This window comes from Schistocerca piceifrons, chromosome 1 (genome assembly GCF_021461385.2).
Source record: "Schistocerca piceifrons isolate TAMUIC-IGC-003096 chromosome 1, iqSchPice1.1, whole genome shotgun sequence".
Classification (NCBI taxonomy): domain Eukaryota; kingdom Metazoa; phylum Arthropoda; class Insecta; order Orthoptera; family Acrididae; genus Schistocerca; species Schistocerca piceifrons.
Window position 1 is genome coordinate 282,678,347 of NC_060138.1, and position 14,412 is coordinate 282,692,758.

The 14,412-nt window shown below is 43.2% G+C and overlaps 1 protein-coding gene across 1 annotated transcript in view; it reads right to left on the reverse strand.

Annotated features, from left to right (window-relative positions):
* The window catches only part of LOC124711996 (lysosomal acid glucosylceramidase-like), a 173,357-nt gene that overhangs the window by 120,636 nt on the left and 38,309 nt on the right, over nt 1-14,412 (reverse strand). The window contains exon 4 of the mRNA XM_047242316.1: nt 8,893-9,046. Within this exon, the coding sequence (XP_047098272.1) occupies nt 8,893-9,046 (154 nt within the window). The remainder of the gene's footprint in view (nt 1-8,892; nt 9,047-14,412) is intronic.

Below are 14,412 nucleotides of genomic sequence, written 5' to 3' on the forward strand. Positions count from 1 at the left end.
TACACTGCATGCCTCTTCTCGTAAACATGTTCGTTGTTCAAGTTCTGGTGGCACTCCCGAGAGGTAAAAGATCAAATAAATACAAGTACAATTTGTAACAGGTTTCTGAATATAGCTGTCTTAAATTATCAGTAACAGCCATGACGCAACTGTTCGGAAGTTAAACGTAATGCCATTTCTCGTATTTTCAGTCAGTTTTACTTTAAAATTTTAGATCAATAATACCACCTCAAACAGTTACAGCCTGTGTAGAAACACGGGATGCCGCAAGTGTTTACAGTTAAAACTGTACTGATCTAGAAAAATCTTAAGCTAGGCGCTTAGAAATAAGGAACCATTGGTAGGAAATCAATATTTCATATGGGCCAAGATCTTTAAACGTCGGAACCCGCCGCATCGATGTCAGTGGCACTACCATAAAACGCAATACAGACTCGTCTGTACGTGTCCACTTTCGAATCTCCATTATTTATAGTTCTTGACAGCTTTTCGAAGATGTAACATTAATTACAGGAAACTCTAAGGTGTAGTTAACGTATGTTAATGAAGGATGTAGTGCACTGAAAGATGAATGAATAGACAGAGAAAATCCAAACAATGGGGGTCATCCCAACTGGAGTAAGTTTCTCGACATGGACGAAACCTTATGAGGAACTGGATCGTTCAGGCCACAGAGACGCATCCGAATTTCTCAGCAGTGACATCCTCATACAGAAGAATCTGAGAAAGCTGTGTCGCATTCAGTGGAAGAAAACTCATCACTAAACAATTAGAATACAGTATTCGGAGTTCTAAGCGGCAATTATACCTCTATTATAAAAGACGTGTGGTAGCAATGGGGGTAAATGACCGTGTTAATAGATTGTAGCCACGCCCATGCCTGGAGTGATGAAAATCCAAATGCTGTGCTCATCTCAGATTGCCAATAATGATTCTCTGTCAACTTGTGGGGAAGAACTGGACCATGTCAACTATAGGGCACTATTTGTGTCCATCCTTTTTGAATCGTTTGCACTACCTGAAGTTCATTCGAGATGTGCTGCCAAAGTTGTTGTCAGTTGTACGTTTCGTTGGTCCTGAATGGATATGTCATCAACACGACAGTGCACCTCCTGCATTTGATATTAATGTCCATGAGCCCCTGAGTAACAGAGATCACTGTCATCGGACACACGGGAGGAGGGGATGGGAGGTGGCACAGTCCCACGTCAGCGCCATTGCAAGTTCTCACTCAAATGGATTTTTTTCCTATGGGACTAGTGTTTGAAACTCCAGAACAAACAGAAGAGTAACGGTTTGACTGGCATCTATCTTCCTGTTTACAACAGAAAACAGAGATATTTGAGAGATTGCGTGAATATTGTATGAGCTGTTGTGATGCGTGTGGGTGCCACTTTGAACATTTGCTATGACGTATAGTTGTTAACATAAGGTCCATGTTGTTTATGTAAGAAAAAATTGTAAATATTCATTTCAGACCACTGATTCCTTATTTCAACATACTTACTTTAGGAACCGTCTACCGCCTGTGTAATTTCAACGCTATAATTTTAGAGTGTTTAAAGGAGATAAAAAGATGAACTTCTTTTACGTGACAAAAATGTCATAAGAGCACTGTACCGCTGCTAGGTTTTGACGCTAATGATGTTCAGAGATGGTGTTCAAACTGGCGAGTGATGAAAATTGTTTTAAGGATGTTTCTGAAAACGTCACCGTAAACATAAATGGTATCTGCTCGGTGTTGATTGTCTAACACGCTCAAACAACAAGGTGTATAACGAATAATGGCTGCAACTTCAACGAAACGAGCAACAGACTCTTCTGTAGTGTCTCTCGTTGTCTCGTACACCAGACATCATCTCTAACAAAAAGAAATCCATAAAAAGTCACCTACATCTCTGAAACAACACTCATCGCACGGCAGTGTGAACACCTTCTCTGAACATCACTACCGTCAAAATAGTCGTGGACTCATAGCGGCGAAACGGTGTACTAGTGACACTTCTGCCACGTGAAGAAGTTTCTTTTTATATCCTCTAAGCACCATAAAATTTTGTATGCCTAGTTCTTTTACACCCTATATACCCAGTGTTATATGGGATGTGCCTTATCTGAGAGTGGGGAGATGTACCAGATTAATTCAAGCAACTAGTTTCGTATCTTATGAAGTAAAGATTACACAAGAAACAAAGGAAACGAAATTTCAGATGGAACAATATAACTATTAAAGAGAGGTCGAGAGTTCCAAGCAAACGGTAATGGGAACCTGACTGAATGTGCTGAATTTTTTTTTTCAAAAAGGAAATGTTTTGAAATGTCCCTGACAGAATGTGAGATGGGGCCCAAAGAGAGAAATGTACAAGGAGTCCAAGATTTTCCTGACTGTTTGTATAATTCAAGGATTGTGCAAGAATCACAGAGAGCTAATAACAAAAATAACACATTCCAGAAATAATGTTACACGAGATATACAAAGGCATTATAGGTCTGAAGATAGTAAACGTGTTGGAGAGTGTATATGTTGAATAAAAATGATGAATGCTGGAGGAAACATAGAACATAGAAAGTGAAAATTTATTTGCAGGATTCTTCATTTTGCTGCCGTATCCGTAGGTACTGGATATGAATTTTATTAATGATGATGTAGTGTGTCTTTCTGTTGGCAAGAATCTGTACGTAACAAGAACGAACACATCAGTGTAAACGTGATGCGGTAATTGAACATGAGCCACTTGTAAGACACATAAGCTGCTGGAAAAAGAAAAATTTGCAAGAAAATCAAAGCCAAAGGTGCCCACACTTGAATGTACGCGAAGACAAGATACCCATGTGTAAGCTAAAACAGACCAGTAAATGAATAATACTCCAGTTGTTTGTAAATGGTAAGTATTTGAATTTCCAACACGCGCTATTTGTAAAACACGTTTAACATCCATACCACTAGTGATATTTTGGTTCAGTGCAATATATTGTGACAATTATTTATGACTCACTCAAAGTAATAACCATCAGACTTCTCTCCTGCAGTAAAATTTAACAAAAGGATCAAAACTGGGAACGTGTGTTCACTTTTTAACATAAAAATGCTGAAAGAAAAATAATTAGGTGATTCTATACGTAAATAACGCATTTTGATACCTGTATCCACAACTCAGGTAAACAGCCCTCTGAGTATGTCTGTCAAATTATCAGGTTCAAATGGCTCTGAGCACTGTGGGACTTAACATCTGAGGTCATCAGTCCCCTAGAACTTAGAACTACTTAAACCTAACTACATAAGGACATCACACACATCCATGCCCCAGGCAGGATTCGGACCTGCGACCGTAGCAGTCGCGCGGTTCAGGAGTGAAGCGCCTAGAACCGCTCGGCCACCTCGGCCGGCTCAAATTATCAGGCCGGAGCCCCGAGTAAATATCATGGTGAGTGCCAAGATACGGCTCTACATTCAAGACACCAGAAGACGGGTGACAGGTGGAGCGAGGGGGGGGGGGGGGGGAATATCGCACGACAAAGCTGTAAGCTATCGTACAACTCTTCCTCTCTTCCATCTTTGTTAAACTTGCTTCTGAAGTTAGGTTGACATTGGTTCTACTTTACTGATGCTTCTGTGATGATTCGCATAATCAGTGCACTCAGTTTTATACACACATGAGCACAGAAAGGGAATAAAAGGATTGCAGGGGATGTGTGCCAATAAATAAATGAAGACATTGGGCTATCTGTCCTCCAGAGGCTCTTGTATGCAGGATAACTGAACACGGCACACGAAAATCTGTGTGACAAATGTGCAGTCTGCATCAAAGTATGTAACCATAATGAAACGCTTCAAATTGATGACCAATATAAGTATAAATTACAGCTCGTAGATACCTGAAAGACAATACAAATACTTCGTGACAATTTTTGGTAGGAAACCTTCACACCATCAGTTTTGACCATTAAGCATGGTGCGCGAAGATGGTGAACATCGTAGTGCCTGAAATGGAGCTTGGATCAATGGCAGCGACATCTCAACTGGTACAGGAATACAGGAACTGTCAGACGGCAGACCCTCGTAGAAGCGTGTGGAGGCAGCCAGATGCTGATGTACATCTCAGTCATACAGTCTCGTGGATTCAGTAGGGAGGTGAGTAAGTCACGTCCTGGTCCGATATCAAGTATGAATATTGACTCCTCTCATAGCGGTCGAGAGTAGTTTCAAAGCTGTCTAGAATCGGGTAAGATCCCACAACCTCTTACCCAGCCCATCACTTGACGTTTCAACGAAGGGTTCTTCTTTCAGAACGATAATGCACGAGCAAACTGCGCCCAACAAGTGAAGACCTTACCCAGGAGGCACAAACCAACTTTGTTGCAAGACCTTTGACGCCAGGTGACGTGAACATGATTGGGCATTGTTGGGACCAAGACTTGCAGTGCGCCGTCGCAGGAACCCTCCCCAGACACCAAGAGGGCCGCCGTGGAACTGTACCGGAAATCGGCAATGTTCAAAATGGTTCAAATGGCTCTGAGCACTATGGGACTCAACTGCTAAGGTCATTAGTCCCCTAGAACTTAGAACTAATTAAACCTAACTAACCTAAGGACATCACAAACATCCATGCCCGAGGCAGGATTCGAACCTGCGACCGTAGCGGTCTTGCGGTTCCAGACTGCAGCGCCTTTAACCGCACGGCAAATCGGCAATGTTCCATAACCTTGTGGGCAACATGATAAAGAGGACCCAAGTTAGTTAGAGTGCGCAGGATGGGGCAACAAAATATTGACTATTATTCAGCAACAATTTTTGACTTCACAGAGCCCGAAACGCATTTTTGAAGAGACTCCATTCATTTCGTTACTGCGAACCAGAATTAGAGGGTAAATTTTTTGAAAACTCGTAACTCCCACCCATTACGACGCCAACTTTGAAATTTGGCTCAAAAGTGTGTACAAACTTCCTCTGTAATTGTGCAAAAGCGTGGTGCCCTGCAACGTCACCCTCGGGCTCGACGGCGATTCAGACAGCCAGGTATCGATACATGCGAAAAAAATGCCACAGTTAAGGAGTTCATGTGACGTGGAAGGTGGGATAATGATGTCACATTGGCATCAAACTTCATCACAATTCTGTCCATCGCCATAGTGGACGTGTCACGATGGGAAGTTCGTCACAGCCCCCCTACGCAAATTTCACCCCTGCTTTTGACACCTCTGCGGTGGAGGTTAGAACCGTGACGCATAGCGTTGAAATCACGTGGCTTTCTTATGAGGGGCCGAGGAAAACGTTCCAGACAAAGTGTCGCCCAGAATTGTCAAAAAAGACCTCAGATGGTGGCGTAGAGGACCTCAGGGGATCGTTGATTCCCACACATTTCACGGCAGAAGACAATTCACAGTACGATGAGTAACAGGAAGACCATGTTCACAATCTATGGAGTGCTGACGCTCTCGGAAGTTCAACCTTCCTCTAAAGACGTTGTGGGGCTGCATCCCCATTAAACGTGATCTGACCCACTTGGAGCACAACACGACCGTAATTTTTACTCTCGCGTACAAGTTCGAACCACTAGGGACCGTTCAACACCATTCGATGAAATTCGAACGTTATCCGAAACAGCAAAAGATGTTTATGCTTTTTCATTCCTTCTATATCGCGTCCTCCTGTAGTGCCTCCCAATAGTCTTCAAAAAACGTTCAAATGTGTGTGAATTCCTAAAGGACCAAACTGCTGAGGTCATCGGTCCTAGACTTAGACACTACTTAAACTAACTTATGCTAAGAACAACGCACGCACCCATGCCTGAGGGAGGACTCGAGCCTCCGGCGGGAGGGGCCGCGCAATCCGTGACACGGCGCCTCGAACCGCGCGACCGTTCCGCGCGGCCAACCGCCTTCGTAGAGCACCTTAAAATACGTTGACAAACAACCCAAGATGAGCGTATCAGGTGCCCGCAAGCGGGTTGTGCTCCTGCTGTTTCGCCGCTGGAGTGCTGCTCTTGCACCTGATTGTACGTCCGCAACGATAGCTGAGTGGTAGCCGGCACGGTAGCTCAGAGTCTTCGGTCAGAGAGGCGGTGGCCCTTTGTAATAAAAAAAAGACTTAGTAAAGAACTCAAGGAACAACTTTAACGGATGTCTTGCGACGTCCGACCAGACTAAACGCAAAAAAAAGTGGTCAGCGTGACGGATTGCCGTCCTACGGGCCCGAGTTCGATTCCCGGTTGGGTCGGGGATTTTCTCCGCTCAGGGTGACTGGGTTTTGAGATGTCTTCATCATCATTTCATCCCCATCCGGCGCGCAGGTCGCCCAATGTGGCGTCGAATGCAATAAGACGTCCACCATGGCGGTTGGACCTGCCCAGTAAGGGGCCTCCCGGCCAATGACGCCAACCGCTCATTTCCATTTTTACCTGATTGTAAGCCATTTGGAATCAGGGTGTGTCGAATGGATTTGCCGGGCTGCAAGTTCTTAGGCGTTCCTCATGATTTCTGTCTAAACAGGTACATTTTGGATAATTTAGAGGGAACCTTTGCCGTTTTATTTACCCATGTATCAGTATCGTGTGTCAGGAGGACACAAAATAGGAGCACTGAAAATGCATAAGTACCATTAGCTGCTTCGGATCACATTCACATTTTGTTGAATGGTTTTGAACGGTCCCTAGTGGTTCCAACGTGTAAACGAGAGCAAAGATTGCGGTCGTACTGCAAATGGGTGCGCTCACGTTCGATGAGGATGCAGCCCCACAATGTCCTTAGGGGAGGCTAGATGTGCCCGGGAGTGTCAGCAGCGTGAAAAGTGAACAACGCCTTCCTGTTGGCCACAGCACTGGGAATTGTCGTTTTCGATAGCGAAATATGATGAAATCAACGCCCCAGCGAAAGAGTGGTTTCATTGGCGCTCTTTATGCCACCTCATGCGGCATTTCCGTTCCGATTCTGAGCAGCGGCGATATCAACCCTGGCCGTCGCGGTTCTGACTTCCATCACAGAGGCGTTAAAAAAAAAGAACAGGCGAAATATGGGTGAGAGGAGATGTGGCGACCTTCCGATCGTGTTACACATCCACTACGGCAGTGGGCAGAAATATGGTAAAATTTGGTGCCAATGTGACATCGTTAACCCATCTTACACGTCACATGAACTTATGATTAGTGACTTTCTTTTGCACATGTCGACACTTGGTAGTTTGAAGCGTCGTTTAGCCCGCGGATGATGTTACACGCCGCCAGCCGCGCGGGATTAGCCCAGCGGTCTCAGGCGCTGCAGTCATGGACCGTGTGGCTGGTCCCGGCGGAGGTTCGAGTCCTCCCTCGTGCCTGAGTGTGTGTGTTTGTCCTTAGGATAATTTAGGTTAAGTAGTGTGTAAGCTTAGGGACTGATGACCTTCGCAATTAAGTCCCATAAGAATTCACACACATTTGAACATTTTGAACACGCCGTCAGGTTCTTGCAACATTACAGAAGAAGGTAGAACACACTTTTGGGCCAAATCTCAAATTTAAGAGTCGCAATGGACGGGAATTACGGGTCTCGAAAAAGTGATCCTTCAGTTCTGTTGCGCGGTGTATTTTGTTTTTACTTCACAGTCAAGTTAATTGTTTTAGTTTTATAAGGCTTATTCTCTCGGACTGTACTAGTGTCGAATCTAAGCCCGCACACGATGCGGACATGGAATTTGCGCCAAACATTTGTTGCTGTTAACAAGGGGTAAAGAGATGCCACTTATATACTAAGGTAACAAAAGTCCATGGAACAGCACATATAGAAATGGCGACAGTATCCCGTACACAAAGTATAAAAGGACAATTCAGTGGCAGATTTGTCATTTGTGCTCTGGTGATTCATGTGAAACGGTTTCTGACGGTATTATAGCCGCACGGAATGACAGTTGTAGCTAGACGCAAGGATATGCAGTTTCAGAAATCTTTGGGGAATTCAATTTTCGAGATCCACAGAGTCAAGAATGTGCCGAGAACATCAAATCTGAAGCATTACCTCTCACCACCGACAATGCAGTGGCCGACGGCCTTCACTTAATGACCGAGACCAGCGGCGTTTGCATAGAGTTGTCAGTGCTAACAGAAAAGCGACACTGCATGAAATAACCACAGAAATCAATGTGGGACGTACGACGAACGTAACCTTCAGGACAGTGCGGCGAAATCTGTCATTAATGGCCTATGGCAGCAGACGACCGACGGAAATGCATATCGCCTGTAGCGCATTTCCTGGGTCCGTGACCGTATCGGTTGGACCCTAGACGTTTGGAAAACCGTGGCCTGGTCGGATAATTTCCAATTTCAGTTGATTAGAGCTGATGGTATGGTTCGAGTGTGGCGCAGACCCCATGAAGCTACGGACCCAAGTAGTCAACAAGACATTGTGCAATGTGGTGGTGTCTCCATAACGGTGTGGGCTGTGTTTACATGGAACGGACTGCGTCCTCTGGTCCAAAAGAATCGATCATTGAGTGGAAATTGTTATGTTCAGCTGCTTGAAGACCATTGCAGCCACTCATGGACTTCGCGCTCCCAAACGACTATGGAATTTTTATGGACGACAGTACGCTTTGTCACTGAGCCACAATTGCTCGCGATTGGTTTAAACAACATTATAGACACTTCGAACGAATGATTTGGCCACCCAGATCGCCCGACATGAATCGCATAGAGCATTTATGAGACATAATCGAGAGGTCTGCACCAGCAACAATTCCGCAATTATGGACGGCTATAAAGGGGGCATGGCTCAGTACTTCGGCAGTGGGGTAACAGCGTGTCGATTCCAAGCCATGTCGAGTTCCTGCACAACGCCTGCAAAAGGAGGTCCTGCACGGTATTAGGTGTTCCATGATTTTCGTAACCGCAGTGTATAGTGTGGAGCGGTGTGAAAGGCGTGACGTACCTTGTAGAGCAGGTCCTCGTCGGCGAGGCTGAAGTGCTGCAGGCTGGTGTCGTTCTCCACGTCGTCGTAGGAGTAGGTGCGCGTCGAGAAGTCGGTGCCCGCTGCGGGCACGCGCGCCATATTGTAGTGCAGGCCCTCCGGCGCGAAGTACGCCCTGCACACACCTCCCACTGTAGCGTCGCAGTGTCTGCTGTGATTAAAGCTCCGCAGCTACACTCCCTTGTCCATTCCCTTCACGTTCCACAGCTACTGAATAAAGACAAGTCACTTCATTCGTAGAAAACCTCTCAGCATGATCTAGTGAGGCGCACTCGTCTTGTGACGTTCCCTGCGTTTGCGCGGTCAGGGCTGCTGTGCCCAATGGTTCAAATGGCTCTGAGCACTATGGGACTTAACATCTATGGTCATCAGTCCCCTAGAACTTAGAACTACTTAAACCTAAGTAACCTAACGACATCACACAACACCCAGTCATCACGAGGCAGAGAAAATCCCTGACCCCGCCGGGAATCGAACCCGGGCGCGGGAAGCGAGAACGCTACCGAACGACCACGAGCTGCGGACTGTGCCCAATGTGACGAGAGACATCAGCAGTCAGAAAGGGCGAGTGGGGGTCGTCATCATACAGCATAGTGTACGTCTTATGGCGACCGTACAATGACTAGCCCTTAAGAGACTGAAAGAGGCAATTACTCTCAATAAGTGCAGTGGCAAGTTTTCCTGACTTTAAATTTCACGCGAGATAACTGGCAGGTATGAAGTGCAGACGCGTTATAATATTTTGTGTCATCATACTGCACAACACTTTTTAAAAATGAGAGTTTCTGTCAATACTACTTCTGAAACTTCCTGGCACATTATATCTAGCAGACTGGGACTCGAACCGAGAAGCTTTTCGAAACCAATCGCTCTACTGACTGAACTATTGAAAAAATACCACTTTGTAGCGCTCATCTCAGTGAGTGTTGTTAGTACATTTCCATCACTCAGAAGAGTTTACTACTAGATAAATTTATATCTTACTAGAGAATCCAGAAATGTTTGGCAACTGTTAAATATGTATGGGAATTGGATGTTCGTCTTAATTCTGTCTCCCCAATCTCCCTGTCCATCTCTTCCTGCCACCTCTCATCTCCTATATATAGTCTATGCCTGTTCATACGTTTATTAGAGTATAGTGTAAAAATTTGGAACGATTTAGTCATGAACTTTCCGAGATATTTGCCAACTCTTTTCCCTTTATGTAGAATATACATTTAAATACCATATATATTAATAATTGAAGCCTACGTCCTCCTGTAAGTTTATTAAAGTATTGTGTGAAAATTCGAAGAAAGGGTCAAGTACTTTTCAAGATTTTTGATAACAACGATTTTCTTTTACGTAGTATGTATATATCTACAAAATTGTGGCATATGTCCGTCGGAAAGTTTATTAGACTATTGTGTGAAAATTTCAAATAAATCAAGAAATTCTCTAGATTTCGGTAATGACCTATTTCATTTGGATAGAATACGTATACCTATGTATCATATGTGTTAAAAATATGTAGCGTATACCCCACTGTACATTTATTAGGATATCGTGTAAAAACCTGAAGTAAATCGGTTATGAACTTTTTATATTTTTGCTAAGAACCTTTCCGATTTACATAGTAAATATACACTTATATACCATATCTATTTAAAATTATGTAGCCTATGTGCGTCCAAACGTTTATTACACTATCCTGTAAATATCTGAAGTAAATCGTTAAAACTCTCCGAAATTATTGGTAACAATCTGAAACTACGAGTTCTCTTCATTTAAAAAAATGTTCAAATGTGTGTGAAATCTTATGGGACTTAACTGCTAAGGTCATCAGTCCCTAAGCTTACACACTACTTAACTTAAATTATCCTCAGGACGAACACACACACGCATGCCCGAGGGAGGACTCGAACCTCCGCCGGGACCAGCCGCACAGTCTGTGACTGCAGCGCCTTTCGACCGCTCGGCTAATCCCGCGCGGCTCTCTTCATTTAGAAGTATAAATTCTATATATATGTTTATATACTGTACATATAAAAAAGTATGTGGCCTATACCCGTCCGAACTTACGTTAGTGAATCCTGTAAAAATCTGAAGTAAATCAGTCATGAAGCTCCTGAGAATTTTGCGAGAAACCTTTCGCTTATGTCCGCCGGAATGTTTATTAGAGTTTCGTGTAAAAATCTAAACTAAATCGATCAAGAACTACTCGATATTTTTGGTACCAACGTTAAAGTACGAATTATCTTTATATTGTAGTATAGATAACGTACGTTAATTATAGTGGAATTATTATGTTGTATGTATTGTAAGTGACCTGAACGAGGTGTGTTGACAAAGGAAATAATCTGGAGGACAAAAGCTGCCGCCGTCTACATCAACTTTTTATGTTTTTAAATTTTTTTAATTGACATTATCAAGTAGGACCAAATACGATTTGTGTTTCATTTTTTGTGATGAGTAATCTTAGTTTGGATATATTAGAAGTAGTGGGATGACTATATGACAATGACTCAACACAACGATAATCATTGTATAATACATTTTGCTGAATTAAGCTGCAGTGGTCTGCATAACTTACTTCGTAAATGTAGCTAGAGGCAGTCATGTCTCTTGCCACTTTTTACAATTTTAAAGTCAACATAATTACTTGAAAGAGGTAATAATATTTAAAGTATAATACGAGTAGGTAGGCAGGTTACAGTAAACAGAGATGTTTTAATTTAGAAATACAAATTAAAGCTTTTTTAAATATTTGAAAAACATACAATATTTCCTTCTGTGTAATCGTCTGTACAACGACACCTCTGAGTCAGAGATATTATTAGGGCTGTTCGTGGCGTATGAAAGAACGGTCACTATTCGTTGCTGCTTATTAGTTTTACCTGAAGTTGGAAAAAGTATAATCTGTTTCTCCCGGGTAAAAGAATATGTGGTTGGTGATATGATCGAATACTTTTGAATAATAAATGTGGGAAAGCATTGAAATAAGCGTATGTCCCAAAAAATATCATAATGAATCCCAAACTTAAGCAAGAACGCGTTGCACTCAGGGTGTCTCGTAGTAAAAGTAACACTAAATACACTGCTATAATTATAATATTTTATCTTGAGGAGTATCAGATACCACTAAATTAAAATCATACAGGATCAAAATTTTTAGCAGATCGTGAGTCGTATTTACTCATGTCATCACGACTCTTTCGTCCAAATGATGGTACCATTTTAACCACTTTGTGTTGTCAATTTTATTCCTTTAATGCATCTTGCACATAAATTACGTATGTAATATGTAAACTGTGTAGACTGTGGTAAAGCCATTTTACACACTATCATTTCCTCCAAGAGTGGTAGTCCCGCAACTTCTGTGATGTATGGAAGGTAAAAGACGAGGTACTAGCGGTAACTAAGCTATGAGAGCGGGTGGTTGGTTGTACGTGGGTAGGTTAATTTGTGAAGCTATAGTCCACCAAAGATGAATGTTCATGTTCGACTTCCGGTCTACCGCACAGTTTTAATCTGCCAGGAAGTTACGCACAGTGCACACTCCGCTGTAGAGTGAAAATTTCTTTCTGGAGTATTACTGTTGTTAGGAATATCATAGAGATGAATTGTCATAGTTAGGAATGGCTAGAAAGACATTGGAATACCACGACCCAACGTGATTCAGCATCAAAGAACGATTTATGTTTAGTAAAACACAACTACTACTTTAAGAGCCACAGCAATGAGTACAGGTTGGTTGGTTGCTTTAATTACATATTTTTTACAACTTATTATCTAAACCGGTAAGAGTGCCCATGCGATTTATTAAACAGTTGTTCTTCGATCACCCCCCCACACAATGTTGTCCACCTCCGTAGCCGAGTAGTCAGCGGGGCTAATTCCCATGCAGAGGATCCGGGTTTGATTCCCGATACTGCCAGGGATTTTTTTCCTTGGTGGGAGGAATGGAACAGTGTGCACTAATAGTAGTGGCACCAGGTCTGCAAAGCCGCAACGGCCGGAGGTGTGGTGCGCTGACCACCCCTCCTCCAGACCCCACCCACGTGACGCCATTGACTGATGGACGACACGGCGATCGGTCGGGTCCGACTGGCTCATCTGTGGTCAGAACGCCGGTGCTTGCTTGCCACGCAGTTTTATGAACTTCCTGCAACTATTCACTTTTCACCTCAAAACACTCTTCACAGGTACGCCACCTACTACAATACTGAAACAGCAACAGATACGCGGTAACATGGGTGTGCCGTCTGGAGCGTGCTGCGCATCGACCGACATGGGTACGCAGCTGGAATCACAAGACGTGCTGTCTTTCGGATCAACAGGAGAATAAGATCTCGCACGATGCAATATGACAGTCAACGATCTAAGCATGTCTAAGTGCCGTATTGTTTAAAATCAGCGCGTTACGAAGTCGATAAGAGAAGCTGCCTCTCTTGGTCTGGTAACAGGATACAGAAAATTTCTTTAAAAAATTATTGTTTAAAGCGTCAGAATGGAATTATCATCACCGCTCAGAGATAGAGGTTATGGTACCTAAGTATGTATTTTAACTTATTCTTGAGATTTGGCTTGCTAATAGAAACAGCTCGTTGCTTAACACTATGGACTTCTACTCATATCTAGCAATTTTGAAATGCCAGCACTGTTATTTCCGTAATATTTAACCACATTGACGTCGACAGAGCGTTTAAATCTATTTTCCGTTCTTTTCGCTGCGTCGTGGATTTTCAAAAGACTAGTCATTGGTTACAGGTACGTGTCTGTTTTAGGAAACAAAGTTCTTGTAGTTCTAAAATCGTTAACGTAGTTCCCTTAGAAGCAAAGGAGTGTAACTGAGAAAAATTTGAGGAAGAAACGTAGCAAGGGTACCTTGTGAAGTGGCGTTGGTATGGCGATCTTATGATCAGAGCACTAGTTTAATTGAATGAGATTGTGAGCTCATCCCAAACTTATGACTCAAGGAAATCTCGGAAAACGTGGATCAAAAATCCTTGAGTACGAGCTAATCTCTTAGATGCTGCGTCAACTCGCTAATTTCAATACGGCATACGTGCTTAAATGTTTCAAGTGCCGAAGTTTCTTACACCAGAAGATTTTGATCAATGTTCAGGTAAATCTTGGCAGTCATTTCCTCTGAAAACCTGCATTGTTTCATCGCTTTAATCGTGTTACACGATCGAACGCAGCACTGCTAGATTATGTTCCGCTTTCCGTTATTGAGTTTTATGGTATTAACGGTATTAACCGTGTGAGGGGCTCACTTATACGTGGAGCCTGATTTTGTACTATATTTCATGAAAAATGACGTGTAAAGGTTATCACATGTAGAAGAGATTATATCTTTGACACCACTGAAGCAAAGATGTTGCCTGAGCGGCAGAATCGATTGTAAGCAGGGGCGCGCAGAATGCAGTAGCAGTCAGTGTTGCTCTCTGTCGCAGGTAGGGTGAAAGGCTTAAAGCTAGTGGCTATCTGTGAGAATTT